The sequence below is a fragment of the Topomyia yanbarensis genome, chromosome 2 (assembly GCF_030247195.1).
Source record: "Topomyia yanbarensis strain Yona2022 chromosome 2, ASM3024719v1, whole genome shotgun sequence".
Taxonomy (NCBI): domain Eukaryota; kingdom Metazoa; phylum Arthropoda; class Insecta; order Diptera; family Culicidae; genus Topomyia; species Topomyia yanbarensis.
Genome location: NC_080671.1, coordinates 366,805,297 through 366,832,540, shown reverse-complemented (window position 1 = coordinate 366,832,540; position 27,244 = coordinate 366,805,297). Strand labels below are relative to the sequence as shown.

Here is a 27,244-nt window from a genome sequence, read left to right as displayed (position 1 = left end):
TCTTGAAAACTTTGCTGAAGCCACTAAGTCTCGAACTAAATTTGATTGGAATTAGCAATGCTGGAAAAATTAATCAACAAAATTATGCTACTAAATACTAAACTTTCAAATCTGCTGATGGTTTCCAAATTATGGAATCTTGGCGTAATTCAATTCGAAACCCAAATGTACGTCATAAATAGCGAAAAACGTGACAAATTTTCAATTTTTTTTATTGCCAATCTTAGCTAGTGGCACTTTATATAAGTGATAACCCAAAAAAAATCAAAAGTACATCAAAGCCAATTCTGACCTGTTAGATACAAGCGTAAAACGCCATTTTTCATCAGTTCCTATAAATACGTTTTCGTTGAGCTATTTTGTTTGATATTTACATGATTTATCAAGTATATCCTCACTAAAATATTAGTTACAAGATCCCATTCTCACAATTTACAAAAAGTCCCTATAACGTTTAAAACATTAAGCTCTCAATGTAATGAACATATAATAAACTTCCAAAATTATTATTTGAATATTTAAATAAACTAGTATGCATCAAACTTTTTTTTCGTTTTAAGCCCCAAAACCCCCCTTGGCTACGCCACTGGTGGTTAAACACAGTTAATCATGTTCACATTTGCACTGGTTTCTTTGCTGTGTGTAAAGCTCATCACGCGCGTGATTTGAAACGAATGAGTATAGTAATGCTATGGCATGGTTCGAGTTTTGTACACTCGATGTTTTGCAAAATGATGTTCATAGACTGGATTTGGATTGAGTTCAGCACACTGCAAGGTTGAACGTGCGTGTGCTGCTTATTAGTTAGCGTTGGGAAATTTTTTTTTGGTTAGTACCTAGGGTAATGAACTTATTGGCCTATATTTCATATTTCGGATATACGTGATGCGTTTTTATCACTAAGGCATCTAATAACATACTTCTGTAGGCATTTCTAAAGCACGGGCGAACTCAACTTGGTTTGTGCTTATTTAAAGGCGGCGGTTAGTTGGAGATTTTGGGTGGGTGAGGATATGGAATGGAAACGATCACATCCCCAGCAGAGCGTTTTGATTTATTATTTCAAACAGCTTTTTTCTGAATTCTGTTTGTTGTTTTTATTGAAACATATTTACACATACTACACTCAGCTTCGATCGACTTGGAAAAATAATCTTAACCCGCGCTTAAATGCGCAATGTTGTTTTAAAACAACATTACGAAAACCATCTCAAAATAATCATTGTAACGTATTAAAACTGTTAGACAATTTTCAGAAAATTTGAAAAAAATTGCTTTGCGCCTTTAAGGGTTAATGTTAAAATCTTATGTCAAATTTACTTTGACAATCAATCTGACAATCATTAGAGATGTGAATAGATGCAATTACATTACTAACGTCTCCTTGGGAGAATTTTTGACATCTGTCAGTCGGTCCAACTAACGAATTAAATTAGTTGGACAGGGGTGTGGCCAAACCAGCGAATTACGACTGTATTCCTTATTCCTTTGCCATTGTAAATCAGGCTATCTCCTTTCTAGATTTGAGATTTGATTTTTTCCTCTTTGTTATTCCTTTTTCTGATCTGTTAGCTTACCTTCTGTGTCTACGATTTCATGAATTATTCCGCTCGTACACGAAAAAGAGATTAGTAGATACGAAGATTTCTTTAATCAATATTTCTTTTATGGGACTGTAGATGTGAATTCTTCTAGAATGTTTAAGTTGATTTGTACCCAGTTGTTAATATAGCAACTGGTTGATAGTATGAATTCATATATACATACACATTTACACTTTTTTTCGAGAGTTGTCCTATGATTGTGATATTCATTGTACGGTTCAGGTATGTGCGGGCATAGGGACTTCGCGATCGTGTGTATCATTGCGAAGGACTCGAGCACCTGTACGCTAACGTGTTTGATCGCGTGTGCGTTTGTATGTCGCGTGTACTAACATGTATGTAATTTCGCGTGCATAAATTCTACTTCACAACCGTGTGCCCTTCGGATATTCGGGTGTGTCCCTGGATGATCGCACGCGGATCGTGACTCTAATACTTTATTTTTGGTATACGGCTCAGATGCTAGAAGAAAGTGAGATCTTCCATATCACTAGAGTTCCCGGTCATGTCGCCATGGACCTTGTTGTCCAGTGGATATGAGAACTTTCTTTTAGATTGATTCAATTGAAGGACGTAACTGATTCATGATCGCGCGAGTGCGGCGGACGGTAGGTTCTCGCTTGAGACCGCGTTTGAATGTTTATAAGTGCTGAGACGTTCATATTATCACCGGGATGTTATCATGTCTGCGCCATGGTTGCGTGGATGATCGCGAACAGCATTTGTATGTTTGTTTGCCGCGTGTATGTAACTTCGTGTGTATAAATTCGACTTTTATGTAACATATAGTTTAGTGGATATGAACATTATCTTTTTTATTGGTCCACCTGAAGGCATTGGACTTATGCTACTAAGGCCGAGAATAGAGGTTTCCGGACGAAACTGATTCATCAATCCATGATCGTGCGAACACGGGCATTTGGGGGTTAACTCTTGAGACACCGCGTTTGTGAATTTATAAGTGCTAAACCGTTCACTTAGTCACCGAGGTGTTATCCTGTTTGCGAAATCGTGCGTATGGTTGTGCGTGTATGATCGCGAAGGAATCGAGTGTTTGTATGTTGACGTTTGTGTCATGTGTATGTAACTTCGCGTACATACATTATTTTTATAAGCATGTGGCCATTCGCATGTTCGCGTGTTCCTGAATGATCGCGCGCAGAAGTCTTGTCTAGTTTTTATTTCTATTGGTCCAACTGAAGGCATGAGTTTGGGCTGCTAGGATTGAGGGTAGTGACTGATTCATGATCGGTGGGTTGATGATTGAGGCAGCGTTAGTTATTTTTAGGTGCAAATGTTCGCTTAATTACCGGGGTGTTTGAATGTACGTTTGGAATGAGATATTGTGAGTTTATATGAGAAAATAAGCAAATTGTGTTAGTGAGTGTCGGCATGGATCCAATTTAAAATAAAGCAATAAAAGAAAGGTGCCTCCAGAGACAACTTGGCCCTAAACCCACATTGTATATTATTTGACCATTGCAGTGGATAATAAAGGCGGCCAAGTTAAGTACTAAAATTGATCACAAGGTAGCTTAACTAAAAAGAAAATAATCGTATCCCAAGTTTCTGTGATATAATCATTGTAATACTGCTTTGGTTGAAAAGCCCCCGGACCACATCAAGGTACAGTATCATGCCGAGGGCTCAATAATTCTGATAAGTTTCTGACGAATTAATTCTCCTCAGATATTTGATGTAGTTCTTTTAAGGATTTTGATGGAATCCTGCTATTTGAATGTTATCTTCTTAATCAGAATCCTGAAAAATTACAACAGCATTCTGAATAGGATTCCATGAACATCGAGTTCAAATTTTTGTGTAGTGTCTTTTGACAGAAAAAATTAAGTTGATATACTGAACAGAATCCCGCCAAAGTTCCAGCAGGATTGTCATCATAATATTTTATTAAAAACTTGAGCCTGATTCAATCCTGAGCATATAATAATGTTCAGCAGAATTTCATCTCCAGAAAGGTTCTTCCAGAACTCTGAGAACCTTTCCCTAGTAATCCTGGTAAGAATACAACGGACTACCTGCGAGGATACCAACGGAATCCATCTGAATTCTGAGTAGAATTACACAAGAATTTTAAGATACAAGTCACCAGGAAGGTGAAAGGGATTTCATCGGAATTTTGTGTTGAAATTTCATTTATTTACGAAAGAGAATTTCATCGGAATGCTAAGAAGGATTCTAACAGAAAACTGAAAATATTGAAACAGAATCCTAGGAAGGATTATATCAGAATCTTACACAAAATTCGGCAGAAAACTGAGAAGTATGTATGTCGTCCAAGTACCGAAAACCGATGTCAGGATGATCGAACTGGATCAAGTGGCATTGGACATGTCAGAACGGCTCGACAGTATTTAAATTATCTTTTATAGAGAAGAAATTTTCAAAAGTAGTTTTACATCCTTTCGGTGGAGGGGGAAGGAATTGAATCTAAAACCCAGCCACATTGCGCGATGGCTCGTGTGATGGCTTATATGGGTTAACATCTATACTACCAGGTTAAATTCAATTTTACAAACAGTATCCCAGTACTGGAATACGGATTTATGGGGACCAGATGTGTTAATGTGGTCTGTGGACTGGTAAAGTTATCGATTTAATTTTTAAGCCGACTGTAGATGAAGTTCTTGTCAATTTTCGTTCGAAATGGAACAACAATCGGGAAACAGCGTCAGAACTAAACTGTTACTACTATTGACGGAAGCAACCTTATTCAAGCAGTTATACTAACTTTTTGTTTTTTCTTTTCAGACACCTGTCACTTCCAGAAACTTTCCGATGAAACTACCAACAGCACTGATTTTGATTTCCAGTTCAACACACCTCCCACGTCGGTTGTTTGCGCGTTCCCATACATTATAGCTTTCACGCCAGACTCCATGGAAATTCGACTGCTCGTAAATGGTAATTTGGTCCATACCGTTATGATGGCTGAACTGAAACTGATTACTGCAAAGAAAGATATTTACTTTGTGACAACCGCTCCGGAGTTCATCCCGAAAGGTGCCAAACTACGAGGTCCGGATTCCGAGGACCATGAACTAGTAAAACCACGAATCGAAGAAAGTAAAGTATCACAAGAATCTGATCGCTCCACGAGCCCCGCAAGAAGTCGTCTAAGCTCAGACGAAGATAATAATGGCGCACAAAGTACTGATAATCAGGATAGTGGTTCAACTGATAGCAAAAGTTCTGTGCTTTCGACTCCGCAAATACAGCGAGCAAAGTCACTGCAGAGTTCCAAACCGGACCTGGAGAAAAGCAAAGAAGCTACTCTTTCCGTGGATGATCTGAAAAAAACTATATCGAAAAGTAATTCATACGGTGAAGCTGGTTCCTCATTCTCGATACCAACCACTACGTGTAGTAAAGACCTGGCCAAACACTTTGGTGCTCAACCTCAACCCAACACAAAGAACCTATGCAAACATTTCGGAGAAGCGTCCGTCCCTCCGAATTCACCCCAAAACAGTACCATCGTCAAAGGTAGCTCGCCAAGTTCTCCCACCAGGAAATCCTTCATCCGACAGCCAACCCTTAATCTGAGCAAGTCTCAGCAAAACGAAGGCGAAACGTCCCCTTCGAACGGAAGTTCCAACAAACCGCTTAGAATATATCGAATTCCGTTGACGAACCTTACCGGAACGCACGTACAATCGCATCATTACCACTATCCAAGTACGGATTCTTCCAAAAAACCAATGGCAGTCGCCACCAAGATGCAGCACGTGGCAGCATCTAGTGAAACGAAAGTACTCACCTCATCCAACGAGGAAGACGAACAGGATCATCCACTCGAAAAGGTCGATTCCGGCGAAGATGAGGTGAAACCCAAAATAAGCATATTCGATCAAATTCAGCAGGATCTGCAAGAACTGAGTATGAAGGATAAGACGGAACCACCGGGTGATCTGCCTAGTTCATTTTTAGCACCACTGTAGGGCCTCCTGGAAGCAATAGTGAAAACAATAGTGTTGACAGCTTCCAATATATCAGCTCAAACTTTTGCAGCCCTCCAAGTGAAATGAACTATCGTGCCGCTTTACACTGAAGCCTGTTACACACATAGAATGGACTATATCGCTAGCGAGTGTTATGTTACGAGATAAAGTGTTAAAAAGTAAAAAAAAGGTTTCAACATTGGAGACGATTTTTTCCTGAAATTTTAGCAAGTTAGCAATAGCAGTTAGTTCGCTTTGACGGGATGTTAGAATAGGGTGGAGCTGCGGTTTCTGTTCCTGGGTGAAAATTAGAACATTTTTGACGTTTTTGGTATGTTTTCGTATTGTATTCGTTGCCGCTCTTAAGCAGTTAGCTGGCATTAATTTACCTTGACACCAAAGATAAAACAAAGTGGAAAAAAAAGAAAGCAACTGTAGTTCTGTTTCTTTGTAGTCTAAAAAACAATTAAAACTCATAGTATATTTGAAGAAAACGCGACAAAAAATGTTTTCGTAACCCTTGAACTGGACTATGATAAGCCTGTTTGGAATGTTCACAAATGAGTATGACCAACTAAACGGTTGTTGATTAGAAATATGTTGCCGAAGTGCATCAAGTAGAATTGTCAGGGGATCAAGGGAGATAAACACGTATCAGATGAAAATAAAGTGATAACGTAGCATTTTTGCGAGCAAGCAACCATAGCTTAGGGCTGATTTACAAATTTGATGCTTGGATAGAAAAAGAGAGATGCGCTTTCTCATCATAGGTTTTTTTTCTGTATGTTTCGATTATTCGATAAAAATAGTTAAGAGTAAAATATAAAAGCCTCCAAACGACATTTCGTGAGATGTGAACTGAATTTAGAAAAAAAATCATGTACATTTAGATTCTCTTATAATGACAAAAGAGCGTTCAAAATGATTCAAAAGCGAACCGAATATCACTGGTGTTGCTTAAAAATATAAAGTGTTCTGAATGTTTACAAGGCATAGAAAACACCACAACGGAATGAACAGAAAAATGTATTAGGAAAAACTTATTTGAGGAAATTTTCCACAGTTGCATCAGTTGCATTTTGCATCGTTACAGATGACGAATCTTACGGCAAGGCCAACTTTTCCCAAATCCCAACTTTCGGGACCTAGTTTAAGTTTAGCGTCACGGAGGCCCGAGACAAGTACATGTCAAATTTTGCTGTAAAATTTTTGATCTGGCAGGCGATTTGTTTATGTGGTGAAATGAAGTCCCTGTTGGGCGTCCATTTTGTCCTAGCCCTAAATCAAAACAATCCAATGCAATAGCATGGGCGACATGGGCAAAGAAGCGGCTAGGCCCATCATTTGTTGACTACTGTCAAAGTCTGTATATCTCCATTGCAGATGACAGGGATGACACCCCCTTGGGTGAAACAGTTCAAGTTCCTTTTGGCCTGATTTGACATTCTTTCATTGCGGCATTCCACGCATTTGGCGCTGAATCAATTTCATGATACTTAAAAGGTAATAAAACTTAATTTATAACTTGAGGCGGTGGCTAGAGGCAGATCCCTTGCAAAATACATTGCAATGCGTTGCCTGCAATGTATTTTGCGGTGCGTGTAAGACGTCAAAACCCTACCAAAAACTAGCCCCACATTCAACAAAACTTCGAATAAAGTGGATCAGCGTAGGACATTTGTTAGACAAACTTTTCTGCGAGGGAGTGCAAAGTTTCTGCAATAATGGAAATTACATGCATTTTTCTAATTAAATACAAATTTGTTATACATTCCAAGAGTAACATGCCCCTAGGGCGGTGGTCAGCTATTTTCGTTCTGGCCCCTTATCACCTATTTCTATAGGAGCGGGCCATTTGGCATAAAATCATTTGACGGAAGGTTATTTGGCGTAATGGACATTTGGCATAACGGTTATTTGGAATAGTTTTGAGAATTGATCACACTGAAGGTCGTTTGACATAACGGACATTTGGAATAATCTCCGGGATAACGGTCATTTGGCATAATTTCTAATTTTGCGTAAAGTTAAAGTCATTTGACATAACAAACATTTGGCATACCGGTGTTTTTACATTCAGCAAATGGGTGTTTATTGGTTATACATAGTTTTGGACACGTTTAGTTCATTCATCACTATTTTACATCTTTTACCTTTACAATTTTGAACACTTCTAATGAAAATTTACCATATATAGAATATTAAATTAGTCAGTTAGTCGCAATTGCTACTAAATAATCATTGAGCTCGCATTTTTTTTAAATTTTATTGACAATATTCATTATATTTCTATAATTTTCTTCTGCTCCAGATTTCCGCTTCCGACTAGAATTCGCAGACATAAATTTGCCCGCAAGTTTTCTTTTCCCCAAGATGGACTTCGTCCAGCATTTTGCAGCTTCCAACTAAACCGTTCCAACGTCTATACCAGACCTCGATCTGGTTTGTTGTTCTGGGAATTTCATTAACAATATATTCGTTTCGTTGCATTGTGACGATGATTTTGGCGGATTGCACACTGTCTTCATCATGTATGACTGCTGATTATCTAATAAGAGTTGCTTAGGAAGTGGCAAGTAGGAATTCATAGCAATCTGACCCATAACCCTTAACACATGATGGCCATCATTGCTGGCCGCCCCCATTTCCATCGTTCATAGGAAAGAATCCACCTACTTACCTACAGACTCTTCCATAGGTGTCGTGGAGTTGGTGGTTTGGAAGGGTATAACATCTAGGATTTGCTCCAAGCAAGCGATGCGACCTGTAAAGAATATTTTATTATGTAGTTGTTTAGTTAGTCTTCGAGTACACGATGACTCGATAAGGAAAAGATCTTGTTTACTTTTTGGTTCTTTTTAAACTCTGAGCAGCCGGCTACCGAGAGTATCCTATGTTTCCTAAACAAAAGCAATTTGAACTCCACACAGCCGACCGTGGGAGTATTGCCTAGAACAGCTAATCTTATCCGCGTAATGGGCCGGATCACTATCTATTGTAACAGTATTTAGACAGAATTCGCCACTTCTCTACGGTATATTTATTTGGTTGAAAACTACCGAGTGATAACACGTTATACAGACAAAGAGTTATTATAGTGCAAGATGTTATAAATCAAGGTATGTATTTCCTATTTTACGTATCGGATGATTTTCCAAAACACGTATACGAGCGATAATAACGACCATTGAAGAGAAATCCAAAGAATTGTTAACCTGATAGACGGGTTGGTTAGCAATAACGGAACTTGAAATTAGATTCATAAAAACAGGCGCGGCGAATTTTCAGAACGTATTGACCCGCGCTCATCGATACTAATCAGATTAAAGTCTTGTTGCGGCTGATTCATGATCAGATATTCATTTTTACGGTAGTGTTTCTTTGATTAGATCTGTTCGCACCCTCTCGTTCTGCTACTATCGGCAGAAGGCTGATAGCATCCAGCCGCCGCTGCGGGTCTAAGGACCAAATGTCATCAATAGACTTAGACTCGCATGGTGGCATAAGATAGGAGACTTGTGAGAACTGAAGAGATTAAAAAAACAAAGAAACGACATGCTCCGTCCTGAATCCGAACTCAGCTATAAGCTTCTACAGCTGAACGGAACAGGGCATCTCCTTACCATTCCAAACCCTTTAGTGAAGACTACCCAAGCAACCAGAAGTTCGGATAATACTTAAAAAGCACACTTTAAAGTTCACGTAAAGTTCTTAGCGAACTTTTAAGCTGCTTAAGCTTTAATGGAACTTGAAAGCTGCTTAAGCCGCTATTAGAACACAAAACGTACTGAAAAATTATTTAAAACGAGAAGCTTATGCAGCTCCCTTATACGAACTTTTGGTTGCTTGGGTACGTTATCTCGCCGTTTGACGACCTGGGAATTTCATTAACAATATAGGAGAGAGTGAGGACACTTGTTCCTTGGGGACGTGTGATCCCATGGCCATATCTCTTAATCTATTGACATAAAAGTATTTCAATATATATAAAAAATGACACATTTGGGATTATATGATGTTTCAAAAACAATTTACAAGCTTACCAACAGTTTTTGAGAAGATATTTTATGTTTTAAAAAAAAATAATGATTTGCGTTCCTCTCATAAATCTTTTTACGAACTTTTCAAATATTTTATAAGACAAAATAACGATTTTCCGCAAAGGTTTTGAAAAGAAAATTGCTTTTTGGTGATTTATATTAGCGTCAGTAGTATGTTTGAGTGCAAAAACAGGAAACATTTACTTAAATACCATATTTTATAAAATCCTATCAACGAGAACACTTGATACCTGTAATCGTGGGTACAAATGATCCCCATCATTATTACAAACGCACATATTCGAGCCATTCAAAGATCTACAAAATACATTTAAGCAGATTGCCTGCTAGTTTTCATTGAAGAATAATTTATTTTTCTAGACAAAATAACGAACGAAATCATTTAGAGAAAGATATACTAGCAGCACTGGCGGTTTTCGGTTTCCTGTCATAATATTATTTTGCGCGCATTGTTTTGATTGCCGTTTTTTGCTGCCGGAAAATTTAGTATTTATTTGTTATCCTGTTATTTCACTGGACCTCAGGTGAGCAAATGCACTTTCGCATCTCTTAGTCACATTTTCAATGTTTTGATGATATATTTTTCAGAATGACAAGAGTGCACAAATCCTCGGGGAAAAAGCGCGTTCTCATAAACCCGGAAAATCTGAAACGGGCGGCGAAACACTTTACGCCCGAGTGGGTAGAAAGAATAGGGTGAGGGGTCCATTAGTAAGGAATTTTTCGCTTTTCGCAATGCACACGCTTACATTACATTCACATTAAATCACGTTCGTTTATGCAAATGGAATTGTGGTACATCGATGTTTTCAAATGTATGTAGTACGAGATACATGCGTTGCGCATCTAAATTTTTTGAAATGGTTCAAAATTTCGAGTGGGTAATTACCCACCCGGTTATTTTCGAGTGGGTAGTACTACCCATACTACCCACACTTTCCGCCGGCCCTGGTTTCACAATTGCCAATTGTAATAGAACCATCGCCTTTTTCCACTTGCCCTAGGCCATTTGTGTGATCCTTTGATGAGGCGAACTGCCTCTAGAAAGTGTCCGATGTTTTTACAAAACTCGCGCATTGATAGTTTTTTGGCCTTCCTCAACTCGGTGTTGTATTTGGTACGAGCGGTCCTGTAGTTTGACCAGTTACCAGTAATCTTCGCTTTATTGAAAAGGCGCCTAGCTTCCTTCCTAAGTGTTGTCAGATTTTCGTTCCACCAAGGAACATCACGAGATACAGACCTCGTTACAAGAGGACAACTGTCATTATAGGCGGTTATGATCCTCTTTTGTAGGTCGTTTGCCACATTATCCAGATCTGTCGGAGATTGCATCTTACTCTCCGTTCTTTTTGATTGTTCCAGGTGTGAGCGGAATACACACCAATTTGTTTTCCTTATTTCCCTGTGTTTTTGCATTGTGAGTTTATTGGATTCTATGGCGAATGTGTCTGTGATCCAACAAACTAGGTTCGTCAGAAACGTGCCAACTCTTTATCTTTCCCGTTATTTGAGCGCTGCATACCGTAAGGTCCAGTACTTCGCTCCTAACTGCGTTCATAAATGTAGGTACAGCTCCCTCGTTACATATACTGACATCATTTGACAAAAGGTATTCTAGTAGGTACTCACCTCTGGTATTTATATCAGTGCTACCCCATTTTGTGTGATGTGCATTGGCATCACATCCAATGATAAAGTTCTTGTTTATGCTTCTGCAGTACCTTATTAGGGCATCGATTTCAGAAGGTGGTGCTGTATCCGCATCGCCAGGGAAGTAGGCAGATGCGATCACAATCTCCTGCTTTCCTCTAGCCGTCGGTGCTTCCACTGTTATTGCAACGATGTCTCGTTGAATGAATTCTGTAATTGGAAAGAATTTTATTGCTCTGTTTATCAAAACTGCAGCTCTTGGAGTTGGCTGGTCGATACAATATACCAACCTGTGAGCTGAGGAATTTAAGCCAAAGATTTTGTGCTTGTTTGCCCACGGATCCTGTAGAAGAGCGATGTCTAGGCGCTCTTTGGTGAACCTCCGGGCAAGGACGCTTGTGGCACCTTTTGCATGGTGGAGGTTCACTTGAATGCAGCGAATGTTGCTTATTTTTTGGGTGTTACTTTACCGTCGTTTTGTGGGGCCAATTCTTCGCCTCCATCATTGTACCGACGGCTAGTCACAGGCTGAGTGCTGGTCAACGTTCTAGCGGCCTTTTTTGGCCCAGTATTTGCTTCGGCTCTTGCCGTTTGCGCACCTTCGTCTGCAGCGGGTTTTCGATCCTCTTCTTGCGTATCAGTTCGTGAGCCGCATACAGTAGGGGGCTTTTGTGTTTTGCTCGTAAGACGGGCTGCCACCGATGCACTCGTTACCGTTGCTGCAGGCTTGCTATGATCAGAAGTCCGTTGTGAGGTGCTCCGTGTTGGGTCACCCACAGGAGCTTTTACAGACCATGCTTGCCTAGAACTTCCACGTTCGGCGAAGGCCGGGCTCCCCTTCAGCTGGCGCATTCTAGCCTTTCCGAATACGTAGTTCAGCTGGATGTGTTGGGAGGTTATCAGTTTCACTAAAGCCTCATCATCCACCATTTTGAGGACCGTAGTTCTCTTCACGACCTTCCAGCGTTCTGTGCAGAAATTGTCGTTCTGATTCTGCACCAGGCTGAGGATGTTCCCATCGAACCTGTCGATGCTGTCGGCGAAATACCCGATGTAAAATGCTTGTTTTGGAATCTGCGACGCTTCAACAGCTTCCAATGAAGCGCCTTCCCAGGGCTTGATTACAGCTGTGGCATCCTTCAGCCACAGCTGTATCTTTGTCTACACAGGCGATTTCGTTTGTAGGTGCACTTCCTAAACTTGGGTCTCGTATTGCTTGAGCTCTGCTCCATGACGCTATCGATCAGCGCGCTTCGAGTAGCATTCAGTTGTTCATGGCTGAGGGTATTTGCAGGGTACCCAACCGGAATGATGGCCATCGAGTACGACTTGGCCATTTCGTTGAAAGTTGGGCGCTGCTCAGTTTCCAGTGTCTGTCTAGGATCCTGATTCTTGATCTTTTTCGGTTGCGGTTCCTTCCTGCACCGACTGTTGTTCGGTGCCTCCATGTCCGTCGAACGCAGTCGCTTAGATGGCGCCTTCCCTATTGGGATTTTTGCCAATTCTAGCGCTTCAGTGTGTTTGTGGTCGTTTCTCAGCAGCCACCCACAGCGTTTCTTCGCCGCTCCGCTTAAGTGATGAGTTCTACCTGTTCCTCTTGTTTTGTTCTCGGAGACCTTCAACCCACCGGTTGCTCCGCCGGACTGGTCTGTGTCCTTCTTGGCCACTATCCGATCCTCGTCTCTATCTGGAGAGTTGAGAATAGACGAAATGCAGGATACAACACGAACAAACCACTATTCAGCAGCTCTCTAAGTTTGGTTTCCGCGCAATCCTTCTCCTCTTCCACTTCCATCGCCGCAATCTCCTCCAAACTAATGTTTACAGTGTTCTTAGTGTTTTCTGTTTTGTTCCCACGAATAGCTAGGGAAAGAATGTCAACCCTGTCAGAGCCCCGCTTAACAGGGTAAGGGAATAATACTGTGGGGTGCGCCCTTGTGCCCCACAGGCTCCGTGCGCGGTTTGGTAATTGTCATCACTTCGGATCCCAGTCCTAGTTTTACGTAGGGCTGGGGTGCGAAGTGTTGATGCCCTCGGCTATTCATCCTTCGGCACGCGTCGCTTCACACCTTGGATTGGGGCATAAATTCTACGGTACGGGTTTTGAGGCCCGCCCGTTGGCACCCTCTCATTTCGATGCTACAGCAGAAGGCTGATAGTATCCAGCCGACGCCGGTCTAACGATCACATGTCCTCGATAGACTCACGTGGAGATATGAGATAGGAAACTTGTGAGTACTATGTTATCTTACCATGTGACGGCACAGCTGTTATTAGTCGCCTCTTACGACATGGGGAACAGAAACCCAGTGGGTCAATTCTTCGCTGAAATACAGCGAGAGATTTCAGCCACCGCCGGATACCACACGGCTGTTCAAATGTGTGTAGTGCGAGATACATGCGTTGCACATCTAAATTTTTTGAAATGGTTCAAAATTTCGAGTGGGTAATTCGGTAATTTTCTAGTGGGTAGTACTATCCACGCTTTCTGCCGGCCCTGGTCTTGTGATTAATGAAAACGATAGATATACGAAGAAAGTTATCTAGATAAGTTCAGCGAGCTAATGGAGTTCTTTATTCCGCAAAATTGAAGGGTTACTGTGCCCCAGTTCATCTTAGCTCCTGTATTCATCCCACCCATTTGAATATATTAGTTAGAGCAGTGTCTGCCCTCTCTATTCAAAGCATTATATCAAATGGAATGATGAATAAGGGTGCGATGTACTCGACTTTTCATTTCGCTCAAACGCGAGTATTTTACATTTTGTAAACCAGATTTTTTTATGTTACTGCTCCTTAAGAACGAAGCAAGCATGCTGACAACTATTTATGCGCCATATTTGACTAATGAGATGAATAAGGACTCGTCTTACCCTATATTAAAAATATAATAATTTAAAAACCTTATGTGACTGTTAATTTTCTGTTCATCGGCATTTCTGTATGATCAAAGTAATTGTATATTTATTTTCCATCATTGATGATTAAATATCAGATATTTGCCATTGGTTTATTTTTGCTTTTCTTTGGACGTAGTTGACAAAAGATGAATACGTGTATACGTTCGATTCAGTATCAGATCATTAAGCCAGTATATGAGCTACATTGATTATATTTTGGAGTACGAAAAAGCCTAAACCCTATTAGGATTAGTTAGTTCATAGTGGAGTGTTCTACTACAGATAACAGACGTTTAGGTTTGATTCAAAATGTGTGTGAACTAGAAAAACTCTAGAAAGAGAACTGCGGAGACTCCATTTTGGATTGATTGGATTCGCGTTTAGCCGTCAAAAAACGAATCCAAACGAACGTTGCCTATCCTTATAACATTGGCCGTGTTGCCATACAATGCCGGGGCATGCGTTGCCAAAAATGCTGTTTTTCTCTCCGCAGTTCTCTTACTAGTTTTTCTAGTGTGAACGTGTGGCCGCTGTCCCGCTGTCGGAAGCGGCGGCCCCTCGCAAGCAAACCTGTCATCCACTCGTTTGCTCGGATTACTCAAACATAGGGGCGATACAATAGTTCCGGACGGAGCGACAGCGATGTCGAAAAGCACACGAGTTGAAGCGATGTGACGTTGTCACGTTAGGCGTAAATATTATTTGTTAAATTGTGAAAAAGAATAAACTAATTAATTTTGGTTCAAGTTAAATATTAGAACTATTGGCAAACAAACTCTGTTCCATTTAAATATTTGGGTAGTTGCCGTTATGCTCAAACATTTGAGCTATATGCTTACAACTGCATAAGTAACTTTCCCTCCGACGGTGAGCATTGTTGTCAACATATAATCAAAATACGTGATACATACAGGATAGGATTTACCAAGGGGTGAGTCACTTAGCACAAATCAAATTGTGCTCACAAACAAACAGCGTGGTAGCCTGTGCCGCAATGTGCCACGATGTGCCATGGTGTTCAGTAAAACAAAAGCAATGATTGCTATGATTATTTAACTACACTTTGTTGACAGTTTTTGAGTTGTCAGAAGTGTGCCTCATTGTGCCACACATTGTGGTAACGAGTGAAATGATCGTGTATTACTGTGAATCGTATTCTTATATCGTGTTATCGTAGGTGCAATACAGTGTGGATGGCACATTGTTCTAAGTGACTCACCTCATGGAATTTACTCAAAAAACACCTATGCCGAACGACCGTTATGCGAAATTACTTTATTTTTTCTTGACATAAAAGCATTTATAAGCAAAAACCTTCAGCAATAGCATGGCTCAAAATTATACTGAATGACCTGATTCTTCGCACAGTCTTAAATTATGTATGTGACCCTGCAGTTAAAAAAATGGCAAATGACCTCCAGTGTGAGCACTTCTCAAAATTAAGCCAATGGTCAGTTATGCCAAATGTCTGTCACGCCAGATGGCCCTCACTAGGGCATTGCAAAAAAGCACTCATTTTTTAAATATAACCACAGACTAACAGACATAACACTCGAAAATAATGCTTCGCCCACTTTAACGGTCATTTTAAATATATTTGTAGTTGGGACTGTGGCCGCTTTTGAAATTATGGCGCCACTGATATATGAACAAGCATATGGGGGATAGACCACTAGTGAAAAATTGTTCCCAAGCCTGAGGGGTAACCCACCAGCAAATAAGCGTTTGGGACCGTGAATAAAAGTTGGAGCTAGTGTTCTTGGAAAATTGCCGGACCGATATTTTTTTAGGGAATTCCCCCCATTTTTTAAGTATCACTCGGAAAATTATAATTTATAAAATAAAAGCCGTGTGGTGTCCGGCGGGCTGAAATCTTTTTGCACTATTTCCACCAAGAATAGAACCTCTGGGAACTGCTCCCATGTCGTAAGAGGCGACTAACAACATGCTAGGAGTTCCTAGGCCGAGGTTTTGTTCCGTACCGAAGACTTAATCTGGGCGGACCTTAAGGTTTTCCATATTACCCTCTTTCCAGTCTGTATTTAGTGAATCACTGACATATACCTTTTCTGATTCGCCTTTCTTGATTGTGTACCAACGTTTTAAGTTTCTTCTGGCGGTTGTATATTAGCCGTAAATGACGAAATCTAATTCTACACTAAGTAACAGAATATATTAATATACCGGCACTTCCACGCCAAGGTTTAACTTCCAAAGCTTTGGCTTAAAAACCGTTTTTAAAAAATGGAAACTTTCATGCAGGAAATTTATTGAATTGGCCTAAGATGGAGCTGTCGAATTTCACAAAAAGCTTTTTATGTTGCAAGTGATCTGTAGTTGTGTTAAATTAGGTATTTTTCTATTATATTTGGAACCGTCTACCGACAAATCTACATTTACGAATACCTCCAAAAGTGACTTCTTGAGGTCTCATGAAGGCCTGACACTAGCTTTATGATACTTTTGCTTTTCTAAACAGTAATAAAAATCTCAACATTCAAGAACTTCACTTTGTCAGAAAATGTAGGGCCATCGGAAGCTAAAACTTCGTAAAATCGCACTCCTGGTCCTTTTTTCAGTGCAGTACTCTACGTCACTCGTTCAAATTTGCACCGCTCTTATGGTAGTCGGTATTTGCTAGTATTACTGTTCTCCCATCCATTCTGGTAGTCAAACGGTGGGATAGCAAAATTCTTACAAGTTTCCTATCTCATGCCTCCACGCGATTCTAAGTCTATTGATGACATTTGGTCCTTAGACCGCAGAATGAGAGGGTGCGAACAGAATGAGAGGGTGCGAACAGATCTAGTCGAGAAAACATTGCCGTAAAAATGAATAGTTGATCGGAAATTAGCCCCAATACGACTAATCTGACTAGTATCTATGAACACGGCTCAATACGTATTGAAAATTCGCCGCGTCTGTTTTTATGAACCTAATTTAAAGCTCCGTTATTGCTAACAAGCCCGTGCATCAGATTAACAATCCTTTATATTTCCCTTCAGTGTTCGGTATTATCGCTCGTATACTTGTATTCCACAAACAATCCGATATGGAAAATAAGAAATACTTTCCTTGATTTATAACATCTCGCGCTATTTTTGCCAGTATAATATGCTGTCACTTGGTAGTTTTCAAGCCAATAAATATATCGTAGAGAAGAAGTAGCGAGTTCTGTCCAAATACTGTTGCAATAAATAGTGATCCGGCCCATTACGCAGATAAGATTAGCTTTTCCAGGCAATACTCCCACGATCGGCTGTGTGGAGTTCAAATTGTTTTTGTTTAGGGAACATAGTATACTCTCGGTAGCCGGCTGCCCAGAGTTTAAAAATAACCAAAAACTAAACAAGATCATCTCTTTTTCGAGTGATCGTGCACTCGAAGACTAACTAAACAACTACCTAATAAAATATGCTTTACAGGTCGCATCGTTTGCTTGGAGCGAATCCTAGACCTGATACCCTTCCAAACCACCAACTCCGCGACACCTATGGAAGAGTCTGATGAATCGTCGTCCTTCCGTTAAGTAGGTGGAGCATCAACACTTCCTGTCTACCTTATCCTTTATCCTTCCCCGTGAACGATGGAGATGGGGGCGGCCGGCAATGATGGCTATCATGCTGTTGAGGTTTTAATATGGGTCGGATTGGTATGAATTCCTACTTACCACTTCCTAAGCAACTCTTATTAGATAATCAGCAGTCAAACATGATGAAGTCAGTGTGCAATCCACCAAAATCATCGTCACAACGCAACGCAACGCAACGCAACGCAACGCAACGAAAATTATAATTTATAAAATATTTTTGAAGAAAAAAATCTTAGCATTGTATTGAAGTTACCTTTGTTTCCCAAAAAATTGGGGAAGCTAGAGTTTTGGGGAATTTTGTTCAAAAATGCCTTATTCTTAATAACCATTCTGCTCTATGTTGCAAATCATGCATTTTTTGCAGTTTTTCTAATGTGAAAAATTCTCAGAATTCAAACGACACCTTTGTCAGAATACAGGGTTTTAGGACATATTGTCATTCATATCAAATTTAATCATTTTTTCGGGCATATATCTCTAGTATTTTCCAATCAAATTTTATTAAAAGTACCTTGTTAAATGTGGAAAGTTCTCAGGAACTAAATGGAAATAGATTCGTTCCATTAAAGTTCAGAAGCATCAGATTTTTTACATTTAGGCTGGAAACCAATTAATTTTTAAATTACAATTTGAACTGTCTGTGGGGACCATAATTCGTGTACCCGCTGAGATGTTGACTCATGTCAGTTCAATACGAATGGGAATATACGTGGCTCTGAAGCTGTCCATTCTAGCTGTCATTTTGTTATGCTAGATACGATATCCTTAAACCGTCGCAGATCAGGTGGAATGCGACCCCATGTTGTATTGGTTGTAGACTGCATGCGTGGAGAGGGGGAACGGCTTTTTGTTTCCGGTAACCTTGAAGGAGGTAAATTTGAACTATAGAAAATAAATTGATAAAAAAATGTTTCTCTCTACTTAACTAAAAACAATGTTTAAATATTAATAAATGAGTTCTTGTGCTTTAGATAATTTGGAGTCCGATATGACCTCACCTTGTTTCGACATCTTTGATTCTCACCTGGTCTGCGGAGGGTATTCACTTCTTGTACGACGAGAGATATATTGTAATTAAGGTAGAAAGCGTCCTTTGGTCAAGCCCGCAGTCAGGAAGGATACCTAGTAGTCAGTAGTATGATCGTTGCAATAACCCTTCGATTAAACTGAAAACTAAGAATCAACCTTCTGATCAACAAGACTTTGGTTAACCGGGAAAAAGTCACGCAAACAAAGTACTAGTTATTTTACTACATATTACTATAGCATATTAATTCAATACCAATGCACAATAAAGAAAGCGCATCTCCATTCACAATCCACGTTTAAATCAAATCGAGAATCAAAGACAAAAATTTGGAAACAATTTTCAAATGCCAATAAATCGTCAAACAACTGGCATCTATTTGCCCAACGTAACCCGCGAAGAATGTCGAATCATTTGAATAGTCTGCTGTCGTTCGTTTCTTATCAATCGATTGAGCCCCTTTACGTGATTGATCTAGAAAACAACATTCCATTCTTCTCGGATGTTTGGTATTAGTTGCACCAGTAGCGGCCAAATAGATGAACAGTATGACTAATTTGTTTGAAGAGATTGGTTCATTTAATCAGAATTCAAGTAAATAGAAAAAAAACATTGTTCATTACTGTAGCATAATGTTATCATTCAATAAAACCGTAAGTGTTTGAAGAAAACTGAAACTCTAGTAGCATATTTACATACAGTATTCGCTTAGATGAGAATTTGGAACCAGATATTGAGACAAAGTTTGTTGACATTTTACAAGGTATGACAAGAAATATCATTAGATTGAATTAGATACGGAAGCGCGACGTTATAGAAAGATGGTCCTAATTTATCTGAACAAACTGTAAATACACAAGCCCTAGCGTTGAATTGTGAATCTAGCGATTTGAGTTAATAAAGTTTTTCGATGCTTGAAGCAATCAGACAAAGGAGCTTTCTTTCCTACTGACACGGTGTGAAATCCATCAACGTATTCTTTATTCAACATTCTATGAAAATTTCGTCCAAAACTATCATCCGATACGCTATTGCACATCTTTACATTTTTTGCTTCTTCTTGATAAACGCGCACATTTGATGGACTGCCTGTTCGGCAGCCGTATAAACTTACTGCTCTAATAAGTAATATCACTCACATTATTTCATAAATTACACATTACGACAATACGAGTGCGCTGGCCGTGGTTACGGTTTTCAAATTTCGCCTCTAGTGCCAATAATTTTGATCGTTGCAACCACATCTGAATGACTAGATCAAAATTTTACCTCAGTCCCAAGAAAAAATTTTCTATCTCTTGCCTCGCACTGGCCTTTGCAAGCAACGCTCTAGGTCAACGGTGATTGAAAGGTGTATAATACAGTACAGGTTAGTAACACTAAATACAGTAGGTATCCTCTATACAGTTGTGGGATGTGGCCTTAGACTAAGAAAGTGGTTATGTTCACGATGTCGCCCTTCATCAACTTATTTGGTAGTCCGTTATCAGTAGACACACAAATCTCACTAAATTAAGTAACTTCTGAGCAAGTTCACGTATGAATAAGTGTTGAGAAAAGCTCCATTCCTAAAGCTAGAAAGATTTCTGGTACGATCTTTGTAAAACGAATACAAAAGTATACGAAATGAAACCGAATACTCTTAAACATTGGCTACACTATCTGATTGCAGGTATTCGCTGGCTGGGAAGACTCAGATCGTTAGGTCTTCCCATTCCTCTTTTTCCCGCTCCGACAGTAAGATCCGGAAGGCCACGTTGGCATTCTTCAGCAGTTCGTGACACATGGGCGTCAGTGGGTTGTGTTTCAGGTCGACCAACTCCAGCGAGTCGGACGTGATGATCTCATCCCGATCGATGTCGATGATTGCATTGTTGTTTGCCCGTAGTTCGCGCAGCTTCGGCATCTTGAACACGACGGCGGGCAGCGTGATGAAGGAATTGTGTGCGATATCCAGCATCTGCAGCGAGTGCAGATCGGCCAGTTCGTCTGGTAGTTTGGCCATTTGATTGTGCGACAGGTTAAGATCTGGAACGATAGGAAACGTTAGCGTACGCATTTCTGAAGAAACTAATCATTCGTTTTTACCTGTGATTAAGTTGAACTTGAGCGCAAATTTAGGTGAAATTTTGGTTATGACATTACCACTAAGATCACAGGTTTTCAGCTCAGTGTGTCTCATTAGGTGGTAAACTGCATCTGGGACCTGAATCAGTTCACACTCGGAGAGATCTGCAAATAGTTACAGAAATAGAAAAACAAAACTTAATTAACATGCGGACGATAAATATCTCTAAAAATTATATAGTTTATGCTTCAAAACCAATAACCAAACTCCCAAGTACAACATTCGCAACGGTTTCGAGACCACCCGAGTGAGGTCATTCAAGCTTACTTAATTTTTTCGTTTCTGACGCCTCTTCGCAGCGGGTCACCACTTTTGCTACGATTGAAGCCATCCTTCATAAAGGAAAGCCGCTCAGACACTGACCGTCAGCGATGAACTCGCACGCACAGACAATTCCACCGGCAGCGGCTAATTATAGAGATGACTAAACACCTTTGTATTAACTTCTTAGCCAGCAGTAAGATTAACCGTCCAGTTAATCGAATTACCGTAGTGATGTTCTATGGCACACATTGTCAGTTTGCCCCAACACACGCGATTACGGTGGAAAACGATATTTGAGCGATTGATAGACAGTTATTGCGTATATTTTATACAAAAATCACCCAAAAACAACCGAAACTACGCGTCGAGCAACTAAATACGATGGATAAAAATAAAGTATTGGTAATGTCAAATTGTATTCCCATGAACAGACCGACCAGACGATGATGTGCGGCACAGCGTGTAACATTTACATGTAACGGTTATCGCTCGAACAAAGCAACGGATGCAAGAAATGTTTTGTATCGTCCACTTTAGTCAGTATGTATCAGTGCGGGCTATGTTGCGCGACATACATGTTTGTTTACCTCGTTTTCATTACAGGTTTTGGTGTATGTTTCACAACTAACACACTTCCACTCTCACGGATGGAGAACAGCTGATCTGTTCTTTCCGACATGGCAACTGCACGAGACACAGGGTGTGTAGCAAGTTGCTACAGCCTAGCAGCGGGAGAAACAGTAGCGGCTATCTTTCTATATGGTATCACAGTATCCGCCTTCGGACACGATGTAGAATAAAATTTAATAGCGTATGAACGGTTCAATTCATATTTTTGTTCACAATAAATTGCAAATGTGTACCGTATGGCAACCGTATTATCAAAGATCCATCTTCTTCGAAAAAACACTTTCTAGTAGGGTGATGTCCAAGCCAATTTGTATCTTGCTTGTGATTTTTATTTTTAATGAAATTAGGTAGGTATTCACTGAAAAATTAGTAAATAACTACATAATTCGGTGAAAAGTAAAAGTGAGTAATATGCAGAAAGAGAGTGGCCTGGACATTCGTCATTCGTATGCTCCGGAATCAGAACTCTCACGCATTACAATCCAACTTTATTCGGCATCAACTACATTAGCAACAGTAGAATAATTTTTAGTACGTGAAGGTGGGTTTAGCGTAAGAAACGCAATCGGATTAGCTTGGAACATGTTGAACAGCTAACATATCACTTATGCAAATACAAAATTCTATAAAGAAATGTGGGATCAGACAATGATTCAATCGACCAAGACTTAATTTTCAGATTCAAGCAAAACTTAAGAACAATAATGCTCATAAATCAACAAAAAAGTTTGGACAACAAAGTATTAAAGTTCAATTGAAGGGCGCAATGCAAGAACGGTCCAAGTCAAAAAATATCAAAAGTGGGTTAATCATAAATTATTGTATGTGATTGCCCCGTCTTATGATCCAAGAGCCTAACGACCTGTTCAGGGTATAATCCAAACAATATGTGGAATCGTTGGATTATACGGGTTAAAGTTCGTGTATATTTTTATTAGGGTATGTAATGAATGCAATGACACCGACTTCTGACCCAAAAACTTAATTTGAAAGTATTTATTTGAATAATAATACTGTTTAGAATTCGAAAAAAGCTTCGAAAATTAATTAACACAATAATTTGTGATTAACCCACTTCTAATTTATTTTTTTGACTGGGCCACAGAGCCCTTCAATTATTAAAATATCGAAAAGGGCAAAAACCTAATCTTCCCATAAAAAACCGTTTTAACCGGGAAAAATCTTGAATTTTTCCCCAAAAATAAAAATACATGCTATATGAAATATGTCTTTTTCCCATTCATATTTTTAACAAATACACGGAGAATCGATTCATCATAATTTCAACCAAAAAAATTGTTGATTGTTTTTATTTCGTATAGTTGATATATGAGCGAACTAAATTTTTAGGGGAAAGGGGTCGGTTACCGAAACTGGTCGGTTATCGGCACCCCTATTAGGACGTTCACACGACGAATGATGAGAAAAGCTGAGAGATGACAAATTTTTTTCTTTACTTCAGGGTAGTTGTCGATGGCTAACATGTCAATATTTTTTCAAGTGATGCAAAAAATATACATCTTTACATCTTGGGAGCTAGGTAATTTAAGATAATAATTTACATTCGTAGACGAGATTGTCTTAAGCAAGATGAACCACCTTGGTGGAATTGGTTTGGTTGGTGAGATGAGAAAAGCAGACCAACCGATATTTTTATAGTCGCGAATACATGCTACTATCGCTCTCTCATTCATGTCCGTACAATATGCTTTTCCGTTCTCTATACGGTTCCGTTCGGCTACTAACTTAACCGAAAAGAATATGTCTGGAAAAATTTAAAATAGGATGTAAGTATAATTGAGAGCCTTTCGATTATTTCGACATCATTATACTGCCCATGATCGCATATCAGTCCCATAAAGATAGGAAAACCCATAGAAAACGGGACAAATATGCGATCATGGGCAGTATAACATTTTGCTCTAATTTTCCGGTACATATCGAAAGTCGACGGTATTTACGAGAATATTATGCAAAGAGTTAAGTAGTGCATGTTGAAACGATTGAGTAATGAACAGAAGAGAAAGACCCCAAAGAGAATTTCTCATTATTACCAAAGAGAATATGGAGAGAGAGAGAGAGAGAGAGAGAGAGAGAGACGAACAGTAAAAATCAGTCAAAACAGCAACACCCCTTTATGATGATTTCAACACCAGCATTTTGGCAACCGCTTCCACAGACAACATGCATTTCGAGATAAATTAATACTAAAGCTTGATTTCAATTAAACATATACCATAGAATGGACCTTTCTACCACGATGTGACTAAATTCTGACGAAATTTAAACCTTCTTTTTTGATGAGTGTACAATACTTACAATGTATCTCTTGCAAATTAGGCATGAGTAATGTTTATTTACTTTGCTTGATTGGTCTGCTCAATAAGGTATGTTTGACTTCGCACTATTCGTCTCTATTTCCTCTCTGATTTTCCTCATCATCCATCCAGTGGACAGTGTTGCCACACTTTCTGTTTTCAATTTTTCATCAATAACATTTCCAATAATATTTCCAAAGAATTTTTCAGATGTGAAAAAAAGAAAAACCACATGGGAATTCCAAAAATGGTTTGTTCCATTCGAAATCATTAAAATTCCAACAATATTTCCGCAGAAAATATCATACAGAAATATTATGTTCAATCGTAAACAGTAATCAAATTTATTAAAAAATCGTTGTTGAAGTGCCACAGAAGCCGTTATATCATACTATGTAGATGGGTTTACATAATATAATGAAGAATTCATTAGAAGACAATACTTTTTTTCCGAAAAATCCTATTGAGTACCTACGTACTCAAATAATAATCCTAACTGTATTCTGTTCACTCTGGTTATGTCTCTGACATTACTCACCCATCTTTTCATAGATCATATCATTTATCAAGCTGAATCCAGATTTGTGTAACTCTTTACCCCATCCCTCTAACAAAAACTACTTCCCGTAACAAACGCGGAGACGCAGAGCCATATACTGTCTTCATACCGACGTGGCAATATTGGAATTTATAAATATGGAACTCTCGAAACGTGTTCATTGAGAACTGATGGATACTCCCAGATCTCTTTCGTTGATTCTCTGTACAAATTTGCTTGCCAATCACGGATTAGCAAATACAAATTGTATGGCCATCATGCTTCTGCTCATGCTCAAATGAGTTGTACACAATGCTACCATCATTCTAATACCCAATATACGGAAAAAATAAAAAATATAGTTTCTGATTCCTAGTATAATTGTCACGACTTACCATTCGAACTCGTGCAATAGCTCGTAAAATCGAAAAATATTATTCAAGTATACGTGAATTGATTCACGATTTCTAGCGACTGACCATTCGTACTTGTGAAATAGTTCACAAAACCATGAAATCTTATTCATAGAAACGTGAACTGTTTCATGATTCCTAGTGTAATAGCCACACCGGGTGCGTACACGAGAACGATTCGCACGTGGCATAAATTGTCTGCGCTGGTGATAATGAGAGTGAGAAAGAGAAAACGTGCCACGAACCGATGGCTACGCACACCGTGTACGTACATGAGGTTCAGTTGTGCAGGCGAACATGTGCACGTGTTTAGGTACGAAATAGCGTGTTTGAGTTCGTACATGAAGTGTGGGTTTAATATGAGCACAGAACCAGAGCGAACATTGTGTGCGATGTGCATATGGGAAGACTGATTGGCATGTTAAAATACAAAAACTTCCGTTCAATGGACGAAAATGAAATCGCACGTACGTTTCTTTTGATTCACGAACAATAATTTCGTCATCGACGATAACTTTCATGTGAAATTAAAAAAAAAATGTTCATTAGGTCGTCATTTTTCCAGTTCGTGAAATGAATGAAACCAATTATTTACAATGCAGGAAAATGCTTCATTGCACAAAAAGGCGAAAGAATTCGTGCATTGTATTATCGTTTTCGTTCTATTCTATAAGTAATCAGAGAAGACAGATCTTCATTTTATTTTTTGATCCTCTCACATTGAGGTATCACAACATACAGGACGTTGGGTTCATTACTAAAAATCTCTGAGGGGTATTTGGATCATCTATTCGTTTTCTGGTTCACTTTCGGTAAACAATATAATTCCACACAATCTAATAAATTTCCAATCTGAGTCACAAATGAATTTCAGTCTGGAACTGCGCTAGTAATTTCTACATAATTGAGTCTAAATGATTTTGTAAGGACGGCAAATTAATCACCGATTTACAAATTTTCCATTTATTCTTTTGCTGAAATACATGCTTATGAAAATATATGTACAACAATAACTGCCATAGCCATTATGGCCTTATTATTTGGTCCCCAAGTGAAATTCGATTATAAGGTTTAGTTGTTGAGAAATTAAAATAAAAAAAAAGTTTCCTTATAGACACTATGAGGTGTTCTGAGCTAAACACTGTTCCTATAGGTAATTGACCGCCGCAAGTAAGACGAAAATGTATCAACAATGACGATCACAATGCTCAAAAGCAATAGGCTTATCCTATGAATTGCAACAATTCATCGAAAATATAGAAAACCCGGCGTACGTATTGAGTACGTAATAATTGTACGGAACAATTTGTGTTCAATCCTATGGTATCAGCGGAGAACGTGACATACCAAATTGATTTCTGTCTATTTTCGAAACAGCACGGTGACAATAATAGCTTTGAAAGTGCAAAAATTATATTCTGTCAAGAGCTTGTTTGCCAACTACTGCTGAGCGACTGGGTGAATTGATTAGTAATTATTCATCGATCAGATCAGATCCCAGATACCTACATGCCAACTGAACGATGTAGGGTAAAGTGCCTGTTTTCACCATATTAGGAAAGGTACCTCACTAGTTCATTAATTACTCGAACTACAATCAATGGAATGCGTACAAATTGCCAACAACAGCTTTGCTTCGTTGTTAAGAACCAAGATAATAACACAAGTACCCTGAAAACGGCGAAATGCTCGTATTTACGCGCAACGAGAACTCGAATCGAGTGTTGCGCTACCATTTGACTTAATGCGTTGAAGAAAGATGGCAGTCGCTGCTCTAACCAACGGCTTCGAATGGTTAGGGTGACGATAGAAACATGACGAAAAGAGGCTCATCGCCCTATGTATAAACACAGTCAGTATCGATGTGCATTGCACTATACAGCTAACCAGTTGAGTAAAAGCGAAATCACAAACAAACCGCCAGTCAGCGCCACCACCACAGCCGTCACCGCTGAAAACATCGAACCACGAATACACACGATATCTCATTCAGCTGATCCATCTCGGTAATCAATCTGCTTTGTTTCCATTTGATTCACGAGACTGCAGAGAAGATACTTTATGGCGCTCATAGTACATTCGTCCCGCTCACCATGCAGCCATTTATTGCTTCGAATTAAGAAATTATGTTTTTGATTCGAAGCCGTTGCCCTTGAATCG

The 27,244-nt window shown here is 39.3% G+C and overlaps 2 protein-coding genes across 11 annotated transcripts in view; one reads left to right on the top strand and one right to left on the bottom strand.

Annotated features, from left to right (window-relative positions):
- The window catches only part of LOC131684449 (GTPase-activating Rap/Ran-GAP domain-like protein 3), a 446,130-nt gene extending 426,405 nt beyond the window's left edge, over positions 1–19,725 (top strand). For 7 of the 8 annotated variants that reach the window (XM_058967345.1, XM_058967342.1, XM_058967343.1 and 4 more), the window contains one exon: positions 4,374–19,725. In XM_058967345.1, coding sequence (XP_058823328.1) covers positions 4,374–5,563 — 1,190 coding nt within the window. In that variant the 3' untranslated portion in view covers positions 5,564–19,725. The remainder of the gene's footprint in view (positions 1–4,373) is intronic. The other variant, XM_058967344.1, reaches the window with a different exon arrangement.
- A 32-nt stretch (positions 19,726–19,757) lies between these two features.
- The window catches only part of LOC131684452 (leucine-rich repeat-containing protein 20), a 43,333-nt gene continuing 35,846 nt past the window's right edge, over positions 19,758–27,244 (bottom strand). For 2 of the 3 annotated variants that reach the window (XM_058967353.1, XM_058967355.1), the window contains exons 2-3: positions 20,882–21,025; positions 19,758–20,821 (exon numbers count right to left, since the gene is read on the bottom strand). In XM_058967353.1, coding sequence (XP_058823336.1) covers positions 20,487–20,821; positions 20,882–21,025 — 479 coding nt within the window. In that variant the 3' untranslated portion in view covers positions 19,758–20,486. Of the gene's footprint in view, positions 20,822–20,881; positions 21,026–21,188; positions 21,609–27,244 lie in introns of those variants that run through there. The other variant, XM_058967354.1, reaches the window with a different exon arrangement.